Below are 17,643 nucleotides of genomic sequence, written 5' to 3'. Positions count from 1 at the left end.
GGCAGAACCAGCAGGACTGAGTGTGGTGGTGGTGGAGGAGGAGTCTAGGGTGACTGATCCCCAGGTTTCAGGCATGAGCAACTTGATCAATGGTGGTCATGTTTACCAAAAATGACAGAGCAAAATTTCCAGAGATAAAGAGAAGTCTGACTCTTCCACTTGAAATGGCATGCTGAGTGCCGAGCAGGTGAATGAAAAAGACCCACAGCTAACACAGCTCATGGAATTTCAGAACACAAGGTAGAGAGATGATCCTAAAGCTTCCAGGGAAGAAAAACAGGGCACCAACAAAGAAACAAGGGATGAATAGCACCCTACTAGCATACGACCTCCTGTGAATGAAAGTGAATTCTAGAGGAGAGCTGAGCAGCGTGGACACATTCTGAGTAAAAATCATTCTGGACCTAGCAGAACTAGCAAACTAACACATGGGCAAAACTGAAGTCTTTGTAGACAACCAAGGATTCAGAAATTTTATATCCCGTGGTTTTTTTCTGGCGACTCATGCTAGCAAAACTAGGGCGAAAATCGAAAAGACAAGACATAAGGTACAAAGACAGCAGGACTAAATAAGAAGATAAAGAAAACAAGTACCTGAATGACAGGCTCCTGGGAGGCTAAAGTGCAATTTATCTTTTTTAGAACAAGATGTAGGTGGGCTTTAGGTAGAGCATTTTCAAGAAGAATAAGGTGGATTCCATTCACGTATGCAGCGAGTAAGAAGTGTGAGACAGCAGTAATACTGGTAGAGCCGGCAGGTATTTCTTCTCTTTAGAACAAGGAAAAGGCCTATAGACACTCCAGGAAGAACTAAACGCTACCCAAGAAGATCATCTAAATGTGAATCAAACTACAATTTGGTATGACCTTGAACCTCTATGCTGATAACGTTCTTATTTGAGAGACCCCTAGAGATTACTGGATCCAGAAAAAAGGGAATGTAATCCTACAACATTTACTTGCCTCTTCAGTGAATAATATATACATTATTTATGATATAAGTCATTTTCAAGTATTAAAATTAACCCACAGACTAAACTAGAGTAAAATTAATGATGATAACAGAGTAGAATATATATTCATCCCTGACTATGTAAAAATAAAAGCATAGCTGATGTAAGTTGGAATATGGATGCCTCAGCTTACACAGAGGGAAGTCAAGAGAAATTATCTAAAATTCATGGAATAAAAAATTGCTTTACTAATAGTATTTAAGTGAACATAGTAAATAGAGGAACCAAACATTTTAATATAGACATAAAAGTTTGGGAGGTATTTGCCAACAATTTAGATAATTTAGATGAAATAGACAAATTCCTAAAAAGAAACAAATGACTAAAACTGACTCAGGAGAAATAGAAAATCTGAGTAGATCTGTAACAAGTGAAGTGACTGAACTAGTAATTTAAAAAATTCCCACTAAGAAAAGCTCAGGCTCAGGTGGCTTCACCACTGAATTCCAGCAAACATTCATGAAGAATTAATACCAATCTCTGACAAAATATAAAAAAAAAAAAATAGAAGAGGAAGGAATACTTCCCAACTCACTCTGATGTATAGATTACTAGACTTACCCTGATACCCAAATCCGATAAAGACATTACAAGGAGAGAAAACAGGTAAATATCCCTTAGGAATATAGTTGTAAAAACCCTCAGCTATGCATCGCCAAGTTGAATCCAGCAACATACAAAAAGGATTATATACCAGGACCAAGTGGGATCCCAGGAGTGCAAGGTAGGTTTAACTTACAAAAATCAATTAATGTAATATACTATATTAATAGAATAAAGGACAAGATAATATTATCATATCAGTGGATGCAATAAAAGCACTTGAGAAAATCCAACACCATTTCATGACAAAAAAGAAAAAAATTCAACAAACTGGGAAGAGAAGGCAACTTCCTCAATCTGATAAAGGGCATCTACAAAAAACCCACAGCTGACATCATACTTAACAGTGAATATGGAATGATTTTCCCCTAAGATCAGAAATAAGACAAAGATGTCTAAACTTGGCGTTTGTAGTTAATATTATACTGGAAATGTTAGCCAGGGCAATTAGGCAAGAAAAAGAAAGAAAAGGGCATCCAGATTGGAAAGGAAGAAGTAAAACTATCTCTCTTCAGAGATGACATAATCTTGTATCTAGAAAATCCTAAGAAAATCACTAAAAATTATTAGAACCAATAAACAATTTCAGCAAGGTTGCAGGATAGATGATCAATATATAAAAGCACACAAAAATCACTAGCAGTGACCATTCCAAAAATGAAATCAAAGAAACAATTTTCTTTATAACAGAATCAAAAAAGAATAAAATACTTAGGAATAAATTTTTTTAAATGCAAGACTTGTACAAAAACTACAAAATACTGTTAAAAGAAATTAAAGAGTGCCTAAATAAATAGAAAGACATTCTGTGTTGATGGATCAGAAGACTTAATAATGTTAAGACAGTTATACTCAGATTGATCAACATTATTCAATTTGATCCCTATTAAAATCCCAGTAATTTAAAAGAAAAAAACAGAAATTCTAAATCCTAACTTAAATGGAAATGCAAGAGAGCCACACTAGTCCAAACAATCTTGAAAAAGAACAAATTTCATGGACTCACACTTCCTGATTTCATAAATTAATACAAAGCTACAGTAATCAAGACTGTTACCAACGTACAAATAGATGTGAAGATCAATGGGATAGAATTAAGGGCCAGAAATAAACTCTTACATTTATGGTCAATTGATTTTCAACAGGGGGGCAGGGAAATTCAGTCAGAGAAGAATGCTCTTTTCAACTAATGATGCCAACAACTGGATATGCACATGTGAAAGGATGAGGTTGGACCCGTTCTTGTACCGCACACAGAAATTAACCTAAAGTGGATCGTGGACCTTAATGGAATAGCCAAACTATGAAACTCTTGGAAGAATGCATAGGAGAGTAAATTTTTGTGATCTTAGTTTGACAGTGGTTTTTTTTTTAGATACAATATCAAAGCACAAGTAACTAAAAAAAAAAAACAGTTGGACTTAAAAAATTTAAAAGTTTTGTACTTCAGAGGACACCGTTAAAAAAGTGAAAAGACAATGCTCAGCGTGGAATAAAATATTTACAAATCTAGTATCTGATAAGGAGCTTGTATCCAGAATATATAAAAAAACACAACTGAACAATAAAACACGACTGAATGATAAAACGATGACCCAATTTTTGAAAAATAGGCAAAGAATTTGAGTAGACATTTTTCTAAAGAAGACACACTGACAGCCAATAAGCTCATGAAAAGCTGTTAAAATCATTTCAGAAATACAAATTCAGACCTCAACGAGCCCCTGCTTCCTACCAACTATGGCAGCCGTACAGCTGACCTTTGAAACACACAGGTTTGAACTGCACTTATATGAGGATTATTTTCAAAAAATACACAGTTGTCCTCCATATTCACGGGCTTTATAAGCATGGTTATGGAGGGCCGACTGTATTCACTGTACCACACCACTTTATATAAGGGACTTGGGCAACCACAGATTTTGGTATATGTGGGGGTTCGTGGAGCCAACCCCCTGCGGATACTGAGTGATGACTAGTTAAAAGCAGACAATAAAGGTGTTGATGAGGATAGGGAGAAATAAGAACCCTCATACACTGTGAGTGGGAATGTAAAATGGTGCAGCTGTTTTCAAAAACTGGCAATTTCTCAGAAAGTTAAATATAGAGTTATCATGTGACCCAGAAATTTTATTCGTAGGTAAATATTCAAGAGAATTAAAAACATGTCCACGTGAAAACTTGTACAGTGATGTTCAAAGCAGCATTATTCTCAATTGTCAGAAGAGATGAGCCCAAATATCCATCAAGTGATGAATGAATACATACAACGTGGGGTAGCCACACAATGAAATATTATCTAGCCATGAAAAGGAATGAAGTTTTGACATGTGCTACAACGTGGATGAACCCTGAACACGTGCTAAGTGAAAGAAGTCAGCCACAAAAGACCACATGATTTCATTTATAGGAAATGTCCAAAATAGGCAAATCTTTAGAGACAGGAAGTAAACTGGTGGTGACTTGGGCTGAGGAGGTGATGGGATGGAATAGGGAGTGATTGCTAATAGATACAGCGTTATTTTTTGGGGAGACAAACTTTTTCTAAAATTAGATTGTGGTGATAGTTGCACAGCTGTGTGAAAATATTAACAAATTTTAATTGTATACTTTAAATGGGCAAATTGTATGGTATGTGAATTATATCTCAGCAAAGCTGTTAAAAATTTAGGAGAAAACAGAAAGTCCTGGTTGGCGGTAATGGGAGCTAAATTCTTATTTTTCTTATCAGGGAATAAATAGATACTGAAAACTGATAAATTCAGAAATCGTGATATAAATTATTAGTAACAAATAGAGAAGTAACTATCAGAAGGAATAAATCCAGAAATGGGCAAAAGCACAGTGTCCGGGCGGGGGGACCGGGTATGGGAAGGGCTGGCGCTTGGAACTGCTGCTTTTCATTTTAAATTAGTTATTATTGGTATTTAAAAAAAATGCTATTTGAACTTTTTAAGAGATTGCAAAAACGTACATTAAATTAGTTAATAAGATAATTCTCTTCCTTATACAGATCCTACTCTTTACAGCCACACACCAGGCATATGGTGCACATTCCTCTCACTGCATATAGAATAACAGACTGCTTGTGGTGGTGTATTACGTGGTCTGGATTCTTACCTATAAGGATCTGGCTCGATAAAAACTCATTGAGTCTTTTTTTTTCACTTTTTGTTAAACAGATGAAGTAATTTTTTAAAAAGAGTTTTAAAAATTGATGTAGTTGATTTACAATGTTGTGTTAGTTTCTGATGTACAGCATAGTGATTCAGTTACACACATACATATTCTTTTTCATTATAGGCTATTACAAGATATTGAATAGAGTTCCCTGTGCTGTACAGTGGGACCTTGTTTTTTCATCTGTGTTATATAAAGTAGTGTGTATCTGCTAATCCCAAATTCCTCATTTGTCTTTCCCTTACTACTTTCCCTTTTGGTAACCATAAGCTTGTTTTCTATGTATGGGAGTCTGTTTCTGTTCTGTAAATTTCATTTGTCTCATTTTTCTTCAGATTCCACATAGAAGTGATATCATACGGTATTTGTCTTTCTCTGTCTGACCTACTTAACTTAGTATGATAATCTTGGTATGATAATCTCTAGGTCCATCCATATTGCTGCAAATGGCATTCTTTCATTCTTTTTTATGGCTGAGTAGTGTTCCATTGCATATATCTATACCACATCTTCTTTATTCAGTCATCTGTGGATGGACATTTAGGTTGCTCCCATGTCTTGGCTACTGTAAATAGTGCTGCTATAAACATTGGGGTGCGTGTGTCTTTTTGAATTAGAGTTTTCCCATTGAGTCTTTACTTAACTTTGTAACATGCTATAGTTTTGCTAGTTTTACAGTTTTGATGAGTCATTCATCTGCTCACTCCTTCATTTAACTTTTGCTTACAGAGTGCCTACAACATGGACAGCACAGTGCCTGAGACTGGGGGCACAGTGGTGGAAAGGACAGCTATTCCCAAGGAGCTCTCACACTCACGTGAAGACACCACAGTCACTAGACAATTACAGTGTGATACACAGATAGAAGGACGCTCTGGGAGCACATGGGAGGGAAACCTAGTACCCTGGAAGTCAAGGAGGGGTTCCTGGAGGAGGTGGCATGGAAATTCACGTCTGAAGGACGAGTAGAAGGTAGTCTGGTGAAGGCGATGCCAGAGGACAAACTGAGTGCTTGGGAGAATGTAATGGCTTCCACATAGAGAGAGAAAGAAGGAGTAGGGAAATGCAGGCAGAATAACGAGCTCCCAAGGATGTCCGTGTATGAATTCCCAGAATCTGTGAATACATGTGAGTGCACACAGCAAAATGAACCCTACAAGGTGCGATTAAATTAAAGACCCCGTGCTGGGGGGATTATCCTGGGTTACATGAATGGGCCTGATATAATCATGGGGTCCTTATAGGAAAAAGAGGGAGACAATAAGGCCCTTTGTGACCTCTGACCTCCAGAACTGTAAAATAATCACGAGGGCTGTTTGAAGCCTCTGAGTTTGTGATAGTTTGCTCCAGCAGCAACAGGAAACTAATAATGTTGAGGAGGCTGCAGAAGAAGGGAGGGGCTGGAGGGCGAAGCTCCCTGTAAGGCACGCTGAGGAGTCTGGACTTTATCGTGAAGGCAAGAGGAGCCTGTGAAAGATCGGACTTTTACTTTAGAACCACTGCTCCAGCTATGGTAGGGGAAAGGTGGGTGAGTGCGTGGTGGGACAAGGTCTCCTCATGCACCATCTGCTGTGGATTCCATCTTATAGCCCAGAGCAGACCTCCCTCTGGCCATGATCCCCTGGTGCTGGGTCAGCAATGACTCTGATTTCTGTATGGTTAGCAAATATCGAGCATCGTAAAATGAGCCTTGAATCAGGGAAAGAGAAACCGCCAGACGCAGGTGACAGTGCATGGGGCTGGCGCAGGCTTGGCTCCGGGATGAGGTTTTCTCACCTTGATTTTCCACATCCTTCAGTGGGTCCACCCCCGGAGACAGGATAAAAAACATGGGAGTGGCTGGTCCCGATTCTTCGAAAGATGTTGCAAAGTCTAGTGCTCTTCCCACCACGTATTTGCTTCCTAACGTCTCCTCAATAAAATCTCTGCCAGAAAAACAAAGGCACGTGTCTGTACATCAGTCACAGAATAAGAACATTTGAGAAACAGAGGTTCCTGTCACCGAAGGATGTACTCAAGGTCACGGGCTTGGTAGCCAGCCTCAGCACGAGGACCAACACCACACACCACTCACTGATGAAGTGAACACCTAAGACCTGTGTTTAGTTGTGCACCTGCTCCCCCAGATCAGGGCTCCTTCTGCATCCCTCCATCCAGGCCACCTCCAACTCCTCCGTGAAGCCTGGATGTCCTGTTACATCACCACCCTCCCTCAGAAGACTGCAAGGAGCAATGCTTCCGAAAGCTTGCAGGCAGCTAAGAACCACTCACTTCGTCGCCCAATGACCCTCTGTCCCCATCCACGATTTAAGGTCCCCAGGCACCTCTCCCCTTACGCTCTCTCCTGCTCTGTGCTTCCTTTCATTTCACGCCACTTACCAACGCTCCTTTTCCGTGTCCATTTCACGCTGCGCAGAACCTTCCAGCTGCAACCACTTACTGACCTTGTGGCCCGCCTCTTGGCCGTCACTCTCCTCCAAGGACACTTTTTCCCTGTAGCTGCCTCAGCTGGGCTCATCCTCCTACACTTGCCACGTCTCAGGACTGGGTGGTGGATCACGGTCCTGCTCACAGGTGACAATGACTTCTAAATCTTTACGTCCCCGCTCCTGTGGCTCCACTGAGGCTCATGTGCCCTGGCTGTGTCCCCCACGACCCCTGCACATCAGTGTCATCTACGACTCCTTTGGTCACCGTACTCATTCACTGATCACGTGGACTCTTGGCTCAGGGACTGTCACTCCACCAGCCTGAGTGACACCAGCATCACGTGGACAATCCAGATTCTCAACAATCTTCATTTCGTCCCCACATCAACCACCTGATTCCTTGGCCAAACCCTCAACCTTGTCTTTACTTGGAAACCTTTTCTATGTCTGAAACCATAAATGGAAACACCCCACCAAAACCTTCTCTCCTTACGGTTCTTTTTAGTCATCTACCCTTACTTCACTTATTCTTTGCCTTTATTGATGCCACAAATGCAGGATTTTCAGTATCTTGGCCTCCCTGTTTTTTTTTAAACAATCCCCTTTTTCTTGTCACTACAAGTCTTATTCAATCCAGCATATACTCGATGGCCTGTAACTTCTTTTTTAAAAAGAACTTTCTTGAGATACAATTGACGTATCATAAAATTCACTCATTTTAATATACTATTTAATACTTTTTAATAAGTTCACAGAATTGTATGCTCTTCATCATAATCCAGTTTTAGAACATTTAAATCCTGCCAATAAGACTTCTCACGCCTATTTAGGTAATTCCTGTTCCTACCCTCCAGCCCCAGACTAATCACTGTCTCTCCAGACTGCCTGGCCTATGACTTCGAATCATTCTCTTGCCAATACCTCAGACCTCCCTAACTCTTATTCCAACACACCAACTTGGAACGACCCATGCTCCAGATCAGCTTAACTCTGAATCTACCCCAGGGCTGTTGGATGTGCTGCAGAAGACCATTCAATGGTGCGGACTGTGCCATACAAACACAGGGTCTTAACAGGTGGGCCCTCAGTGCCACTGGGAACCCTTTGAGTTCCCCTGGTCAGCCTTCTTCCATTTTTCACAGGTCCTATTTCATGCCTTCTGCACTCTCCTCAAATCTTCAACCCTGCCACTTCCCCTGTCACACAAACGCAACGATAGTCTTGCTTCCTATTTCTCAGAGCAAACAGAAGTCATCAGACAAAATCCTCAACTACAGCCACACCCATCTCTCTCTCTCTCTTCTTTGTGATGAAAAGGATGTTCTTCCTGCCAAGAATAAGCCTTCCCTCTGTTCTCTGGGTCCCACCGTCTCCTGCCACCTTGGATGGATCAGTATCCTTCCCGATGCTGGTACTGATGAGTACCTGTTTCCAAACGGTTCGCTTAGTTATGAAGAAAATACGTGGAGGAGACAGAGCAATGGGCCTCATGGGATTCTGGACGTTGGTACAAAGGCCCCCATTACTATAAACGCGTGGCCCGTGCACGCAGACTGGGGAGCGTGGCCACGCGGAGACCGGCCCGCCCGCCCGCCCCCACGTCCGCGCCTACCGCAGGGCGTAGGTCATCCGGTCGGGCCGCAGGGCTCTCAGCACGCAGAGGCGCTGCAGGGCTGTCTTGCTCTTCCACTCCTGGGGGAGCTTCTCCTTCTCAGGACATTCTGATTCCACAAACTTCTTCCAGGTCTTGGCAGATCCCTCAATGTCCCGATCCAGATTACAGAATTCTTCCATTGAGGAAAGTGCCTGAAAATTTTCAAGAATTTTGCTCTGACATGCAATTTCTCCAGAAAGCTGTCATTTACATAGGGTAGGGGGGCAAGATGGTGTTACAGACATAACTCTGTCTTATTTATATCTTTCCTGGAGACCTGTGTCTTCCCCCAGGTGAATGCAAGGAAGAGCAAGGCTTTTGATCAGCTCGCCTTCAGTAAACTGCCCCCTTAGTACGCAAGGTTAGCAAATAAGGTGCCTGGCATACAATCAGCAGGAGAGCCTGGGCAGCCGCTGCCCGGAGGGCCCCGCAGGGAGAGAGGGACAGAGGGGATGCATGACTGTCCTGGTTATGGAGCCGGGACCCCGGTGTCTCTGGCTCCTCCCTTTCCTTCCTGTACTCATGCTGCCAGCAACGCCTGTCAGTTTCTCTCTCAAAGTGTCTCTAGGATCATTTGTCTTTGTGATAATGCCAACTCTAAAATTTCCATGTGTCGCCTGCTTCCATAAGGATTAAGTCCAAATGCATAGCCTGTGAATTAAATCTCCTCATTTCGGGCTTCCCCCCAATCCGCCCGGTCAGCCAGGTGGCCTCCTGCCGTCCTACTCTGTCCTCGTGGGCCTGCCCTCGGCCCTGGAAGAGTGCCCACCCCAGTGCCTCATTCACACCACTGTCACCGTGAGAGGTCCTGTTTTCTTCTCCACCAGCTTCCACTCCTTTCTTTCCTTGTGCTGGTCATGATTGTGTGTTAAGGTTCCATAAGCTGTTAAAGTCCTGTCCAAAGTCAGTGAACGCCCCCACGTCCGTCATCTCCAACCCAGAACCCACAGCCCTCCCAACCCTTCCTTTGTGGACCATTCAGAACTGCTCACTGAGTTGGCTGATGTCTTTAATAAAGAGACGGACTCACTTTTTGGCTGTTTGACTGCTGATCGCTTTTCAGCGCACCCCTCCCCCTCCCTCTTCAGCTCCACATCGGGGGCAAGCTGACAGGGAGGCCTGGCTCCTCCCCGCTTTGGTGCTGGGGAGAGGTTGTGCCACGCCAGCCCCTGCCTCCCCTCCCCCAACTCCCATACAAGCCCCGGGCTTCCTGGCTCTCTCAAGCCATTTTCAGACTGCTTGGAGCTCCCCTGCTCCGCCCAGAAAGTCTCACAATGTGAGTAACAGACTTTCTCTACCCTCCAGGTACATGCGAGGCTTCATCAGTCTGGACAGCGGCGCCGCATTTTGGGCGGGGGTCCGTCCTGTTTCTTCAGAGGGCTCCATAATCACCACTCAACTCAGACACCCGGTCACCTGCAGCCGTTCCAGGACTGCCCAGCTCTGCCTGTGTGTCTGTTCTCTCCAACGAGATTAAAAGACTGTGTCCAAAGCACCCACCACAGTGCCATGAATTTTAAGGAACTTGTACATTCTAGTTATTTGAGATCATTCATTCATTCATTCATTTGATATTTACTGGATGCTGACGACATGCCAGGTACTTGGGAATACAAAGATGAACAGAAACACACGGGTTTTCGAGGAGCTTACCATCCCAAGTTCAAGAGAAAGCGATGAGGGAGGACTTAGTAGGCATGTAGAATTCTGCCCGGCAGAGAGAGAGGCAGAGAGGAGGGAAGGGCATTTTACCGGGAAAGACCTACAGGAGCCAAAGTCCGGAGTAGGGAGAGCGTGGGGCCTGATGCGTCAGGGTGACTGCGTGGAGGAGTCTGAAGCGCGACAAGGAGAAGGTCGGGCTGGAGAAGGACACAGACACATGACCTGGGCTCGTCCTGGCTCTTCTCCCACGTGGACAACACGTCCTGTCTTTATGTGCCTCTTCAGGTGGGCTCCGTGGCCTGCAGTCTTCACCCTGACCGCGAAGAGCAGGGAACACACCTGCCACTCTGGTGAGAAGCCGCGCGGAGTGGTGTGTGGGCGGCGGAGGGGGCGCCAGGGGGCGCCAGGGGGCGAGAGTGGCTTGGAGTCCGTTTTCAAACCCTTGTGGGCTTTGATTTTCTCATTTGGAAAATGAGGCTGAGTCATCATTGTCCACGTGGTCCACGCTCTAACGCAGATGCGAGCGCTCTGCCGACTGCCGAGCCCCTCCCGGTGCTTTCCGGAAGCTCTTCTAGCTACCGAATTGCAGTCGCTGGTGTGCTAGTCTGTCACTCCCGCAAGACTGAGAGTTCCCTGTGGGCAAGAGCTTTCTGAGCCATCTTTGTGTGCCTTGGGCCTAGGGGCGGCCAGCACTTCCGAAACGCTCCATTAATAAAGTTTGACAGCTGGGCAGCCAGCAGGAGGACCCTTGACAGGCTAAGCAATGCTGCAGCCGCGGTAATTATTTCTCTCTGTGCCGAGGAATGAACCCTCATCTTCTTTTCAGAGGCATTTTAGCCCCTCTTCCCAGCTTGTGTCGCCATTAACCCTCCTGCAGTCCCATTACCCCCTCTGGTGTCACCACAAAACTGCGGAAATTACACCATGATCAGGGCTCCCAGCTGCCATGGCTGCATCTGAAACCCGCTTTCTTGAGGCTCTGGGTTGAACACAATTGCAACATTTAATCTTCCAAATGAGGGAAAGGGATTTCTAGCCTTCTAATAAGCTAAATGGAAATGACTAATTAACCTAATTACATCGGATGGTGCAGCAAAGTACAGCTGTGCTAAATGGGCATCCGGAGGAGGAGTGAGGGCCCTTTCCAAAGGCTAACAGCGCCGTGCACTGCTGATGAGATTTTCCAGTGAAGGACAGAACATGCCCATCACCTTAAACTTCAACATTTGATGAGACTTTATAAATCCTTACAGAGGCTACCAATAAAAGCAGTGTTTTATTACAGAGTTCATTCATTACCTGCTCATTAGTTCTTCTGGGGAGACAAGACAATCAATCTTCCTCATCAGACTGGATGTTTTTAAAATATTTTGTTTTATCATGTCCCATTCAATTGTACTTTTGTTTCTTTAGGCAAAAATCCAACCGAACACTTAAAAAGAGTACTTGTCAAAGGCACAGCACCAGGCACGCACTCTGCGTGGTGTGGCACCTGCTCACGGCCCGGATGCGCCTGGTTTGATGGGGCTGGACTGTGCGGCTCCACATAACAAAACTCAGAGAGAGAGAAATAGAGCTTCACTTGTTCGCAAAAGCCTTTGAACAGCCAGATGAGCTTTGCCCACAAAACAAAGCAGAAAAGCAGAGTGAAGCAAAGCAAAGCAAACAATCCATTTTGTGAGAAGAGGAAAGAAACCAAATTGCACAGTAGCTTTTGAATTGAGCTCCGTAAATTGAAAGCAGTAAAGAGCGCTTTTGAATCACTTCCTCTCTATGGCTTTTGCTGCAGAGGGCTTTAGGGGACAAGGCAGAGAAAGACAACTGGACGCGGCCCAACTGGGCGACTCACAGTTCCTCAAAGTTCTTCCTTCCTTGGGCAGACTCCATCAGGCACGACCCTGTCAGCCGCAGTGTATGTACACCTTACAGGTGGGAAATTAATAATCATAACTGTGGGAAGCGGATCGTGTCCCCCCAGAAGGTATGTTAAAGAGCTAACCTCCCAGATTTGCGAAGGGGACCTTATTTGGAAGCAGGCTCTTTGCAGATGTGATCAAGTCAAGATGAGGTCAGTAGGGTGGGCCCTGATCCAAGATGACTGATGTTCTTATGAGAAGAGAAGAGACGCAGAGACACACAGAGGGAGGGTGACCGTGAAAGGACCATGGAGACGGAGGCAGAGGGTGGGGGGAGGCTGCCACAAATCAAGGAATGTCTGGAGATACCAGAGGCTGGAAGAGGCAAGAAAGGATCTTCTTGAGGTTTTAGGGGGGAGCATAACCTGCTAACACCTTAATTTCAGACGTCTAGCCTCCAAGACTCTGAGGGGATAAATGTCTGTTTTAAGCCACCCGGCTCGTGGCGCTTTGTTAAGGCAGTGCTGGGAGACAGATACAGCGGCCACAACCACGACCACAATCAGCTTCCACTGACTGGGCGTTGATGTGTCCACAGAGCCCTGTGAGGAAGGTGTGGGGGGAGCCATCCTGCAAATAAGGAAACAATGTCTCAGACCACATGTCACAGACCACACACACTCAAACTTGAACTTACACCCAGGGATGTCTGACTCCAGAGCCTGTGTTCACTAGTTCCTGTCCATTGCTGCTCCAGTTCTGCAAATGGGCTCATTCAGAAGTGCTTTCCAGAATTTATCTCCCATAAGGGCGTCAGACTGTGAGTCATTATCCTCACACTCTGGGGCTGTACGGTCCAGCAAGGCAGCACCGACCACTGTGAGTACTGAGCTAATGAAACATGGCCAGTGTGACTGCAACACAGGATTTTTATTTGTATTTACTTTTAATTATTTTAAAATTTAAGTTTAGAAACTGGAATTTGCTTTAGTAATTTGAGAACCATTAAATAAGCTTGAAACAATTTGGGTATATGAATCAACTCTTTTAACTCTAAATTTTATAAAATCTAAATTCAAATCAAGTATTTCTGATGAAGATTTAGTATCTGAATTGAGATGTGCTGTAAGGGAATACACATCAGAATTCAGATTTATTACAAAAATGTGAAATATCTCATTAATGATTTTTGTAGCAACTACATATTAAAATGGTAATATTTTGGCCATATTAGGTTAAAGAAAATACATTATTAAAATTTCTTTCATTCATTTAATTTTATATTTTTTTCATTTTGCATTTTTAATGTGGCTAATAGAAAAATTTAAATGACGTGTGACATGCATTACATTTCTTTTGGACAGTGCTGATCTAGAGTGTGTCTCTTCATTCATGTCTTGTCTTATGTAGCCTTGAAAGGCCGATGGTTTTCCACACAGATGGTCTGCACTTACTGTAATCAGTCTTAGGCATTTTGTAACTTTGTGGTTTTGACTGGTGTCATGAATGGTGCGCCCCCTAGTTTCTTTCTCAACATGTTACTCCCCTTCTCATCTGCCGGATGGGCTTCACAATGATAGATGAAGTTAATATATAAAATTCAAGTCACACCTTTATTATTAAGATTGGCGATTAGCAAACTGCAGCTTTCAGGGACAATCTGGCCCACCACCTGCGTTTGTAAATAAAGTTTTATTGGAACTCAGCCATTTCCACGTGCTTACCTACTGTGTGCAACCCTGGAAGAGCTGAATTGTTGTGATGGAGTCTGGCCCTCAAAGCCTAAACACTTTCTTTGTGGCCCTGTACAGAAAAAGTTTGGTGACTCTTGATTTAGATAATAGCCCTAAAGATGATTAAAAGAAGAGCTACAGACTCTGAAAAAAAAAAAAAGTTAGAAAAACATTTTGGGCAATGGTAGCATGAATGAAATTAGCCTCAAATTTCCCAGGATGACTCCTTTGAAGAGGACAGCATGCATTTAAATGATTAAGTGCTGGGCTTTTGTTATGAAGTAAATCAACTAGAATGGATCTCAAGGGAGTTACCCTGAGTGATGCAGCCAGTCCCCAAAGTTACATACAGTGTAATTCCATTTATATAACATCTTTGAAATGAGAAAATTATACAAATGGAGAACAGATTCGTGGTGGCCAGGCATTAGGGATCGGAGCAGGGAGGCTGTTATGGCTATAACGGGGCGACATATACACCAGATGGAGTTTTCTGGATCTGGACTGTGGTGGTGATTACACAAATCTTCACATGATAAAACTAAACACACACACACACACACATATGCATGAAACACAGGTGAAATGAGAAGACAGTAGCGAACTGTATCAATGTCAACTTCCTGGATGTGATATTATGCAACGGAAATGTTAGACGGGACTCTGGGGGAAATGAGGTACAAAGGATAATCTCTTATTTCTTATAATCATTATCTCAAAAAAAATCAGTAAAAAATAGAATTATGAGAGACAGAGCCAATCATATTACTCCAGACTCAGACTTCTTCCTGGTACCAAACACGTATAAAAGACAACAAACGCAAGATCATAAATGAGATTCGTTTTGTGCCAATGCTGGTCCTCACACCTGCCGGGGGCTCATCTCGGTGGGGACTGGGCAGCTGCTCACCTGGGGAGCAAGTCTGGACTCTGGTGCTGGTGTTCACCCAGTGCACGCTTACTGCTCAGCACCACGTCAGGCCCTGTGAATGCAGGCACGGTCCCTGATGAAAGGGCCCACAGTGGTGATCTAGTCAATGTTCACAGAATCCAACTAAACTAAGCTGAATAACAAGGCGGAAAAAAAAAACCCTGGCTTTACCACCAGACAGACCAGAACTCAACTCCCGGATGTGCTACTTAAAAGAGGCATGACCTCAGTTTCCTGATACGTTAAATGGGAACAAATAATACCTGTTGCCCAGGTGACCATGAGAATACAGTAAGGTAATGCACTTCTAAGGTGTTCAATAAATGTGAGCCCTTATTAACGGCTGAGAATCCCAGGCTGGAGTGAGTCCCCTGCCTTGAGGCTGTCACGATTCCCATGGAGACGGATGCCTGGGCAGAGCCCTGGCATCTGCCCGTTTCGTGGAAGTGCCAGTGCAGCCTCTGCACCCAGCCCAGGGCCCCGCAGAGGAGCCCGCGCCCCAGCCCCGTGCGTGGCAGCCGAGTCAGAGACACCCACAGGATGCTGCTGTTCCCTTGCATCCCGGAGGCAGAGCCCTCAGATGAGCACGCACCTTCTCCTCCTCTGCCAGGCCTTCCCAGGAGGCCCGGGAAGGGGAGCTCTGCTGTAGGGGTGCAGGCCGAGGGGCGCACTGATGTTAACATAGCTCATGGTGAGCCCCCACAAGAGTCCTGCTGACTTCCTGGGACAAGTGCCAGGAGAGAACTCCAGGAGAGGAGGACTTGACTTTTTGTTCCCTAGGGACTGGCACTGACCTTGATGCCACCCCAGGCCTGACGGGAGAGGAACTCCACGGGACTGGGGATGCCTGTCTGCACTGGAGAGCGAAGCAGAAAATCCAGCTCTGCTGCACCGACTTCCTGGTTCATGAGGAGAATCTGCAATGTGGAAAGACAGCACTGATTTCTTTAGCTGGTGGCGGTCACAGGGTCCTGGAGACCTTCAGGGTTGTCACTCAGCATCATGATGGCTCCTTCTAACACTAGAGCTTGCCCATCAGTTTTGGTTTTTGAAAGAGAGGGGAGTGGGACAAAGTGCGTATCTGTGCAGATCGCCTCTGGGTGCCTCTGTCTGCACCCCAGGTATCAGCGTGACCTAAATGCACCCAGTGAATCTTGGTAAGCAAGGGCTTTATGGATCAATCATAAATGCCATGAAGCATATGCCTGCAATCTAACTGAAGAGATGACACACACAGATGAATGTATAGAAGTGCGCATGTGAATCAGCCCCGCTGGCGGGTTTCAGAATAGGGAGTGGCCAGCAAACAGGGGTGGGGGTAGGTCTGACTCAACTTTCTGTAAGGGGTTTTGAATTGGGTTTTGGAGAAGCCAAGAGATGGCAGATTTAGACAGGCTTCCTTGGGGGGGAGGCAGTGGAAAGTGCAGAGGCCCAGGTGGGAGTTATTAAGGGGCGTGCAGGGGAGGTGAAGCATGTGGCTTGGTTAGAGCTAGTAATTCCTGCTGAGAGGTGCTCAGGAGATTGTTCTTCCCCCTGCATAAGGTGTTCTCTGCTGAGAAGTTACAGGTGGGAATACTCACTAAGAAAAAATAATTTGGTTAGTTTGAGGAAAAGTCTTTACGGAGAAAGGCTAGAAATAGCAGATGAGGTGAAGGGGTCCTTGTAAAATGAGGCTGGGATGTTTATGAGGGTAGAGTGAAAGCCAGGGGTGGAAGTATCTTGGGGTTTAGGGGAAATGAGTGACAGGAGGGAAATTCGTCCACGCTGGGGCTCAAGTCCTTTTGGTGATGGCTGAGCTGCCATCTGGGCTGGAGAGGGGTGTACACAGGGTGAGAGGGATGAGCCACGCTAACACTCCTCCGTGAATTTAGGCTTTGAAACAGTCAGCGCAGAAGTGATCGTAGACTACTGGACTGTCAGAATGGGAAGAGGCCTGCAGGATAGTCTAGTCTGTGCTTCTAATTTATATACGGGAAAAAATTCCAATCCTCAATGATTAGAAAGATAATTGTAAGGAAATAAATTTTCATGGTTTTTTGATGGCGAGAATAAGCAGAAGACAAGGGTTTCTCATTAACCGGCAGCCGTGATGCACCCAAGCCCTTGAGAATCAGAGTTCTTAAGGACTTTTCTCAGGCCACGGCTGCTATGGCTATAGAAAGAAATCTGCAATTCCTTATTCGGGGGAAGGTTGGGACACTAACCTTGAAGGTAAATAATGAGGGTTACTCTAACAAAGCTCTTACTGCTTCTCAAAAAGTATCGAGTTATTGGTAGGACCGTCCAGTTTCATCCTCAGTGGTAGTTTGGGTTGAGAGGTAGAGGCTGCTTAAGGGCTACACTGAGGAAGAGCCTAGATCATCCAGGATCCCCAAGTAAAAGCACGATTGATTAAGCGTGTCTGCCACAAGTGGGACAGCGGTGAGGGCAGTGGGTTTGACAGCGGACCTTCTTGTCTGACGCCTCTGCTTAGAGCTCAAGTCTTCACAGACTATGGGAACTGACCTCAAAAAAAGAAAGTTTCTGTACACCTGCTGTTTGGGCACTATAAAATGGCCTGTTTCCTGGGAATTTCTTCAACC

At 44.6% G+C, this 17,643-nt stretch overlaps 1 protein-coding gene across 1 annotated transcript in view; it reads right to left on the bottom strand.

Moving 5' to 3' along the window:
• DNAH9 (dynein axonemal heavy chain 9) overlaps window positions 1-17,643 on the bottom strand; it is a 273,515-nt gene that overhangs the window by 28,609 nt on the left and 227,263 nt on the right. The window contains exons 59-61 of the mRNA XM_064495271.1: window positions 15,856-15,978; window positions 8,838-9,031; window positions 6,573-6,721 (exon numbers count right to left, since the gene is read on the bottom strand). Of these exons, the coding sequence (XP_064351341.1) occupies window positions 6,573-6,721; window positions 8,838-9,031; window positions 15,856-15,978 (466 nt within the window). The remainder of the gene's footprint in view (window positions 1-6,572; window positions 6,722-8,837; window positions 9,032-15,855; window positions 15,979-17,643) is intronic.

Source organism: Camelus dromedarius, chromosome 16, assembly GCF_036321535.1.
Source record: "Camelus dromedarius isolate mCamDro1 chromosome 16, mCamDro1.pat, whole genome shotgun sequence".
In the NCBI taxonomy this organism is placed as follows: Eukaryota; Metazoa; Chordata; class Mammalia; order Artiodactyla; family Camelidae; genus Camelus; species Camelus dromedarius.
Note: the sequence above shows the minus strand (reverse complement) of the source record. Positions and strands in the feature narration are given on the sequence as shown.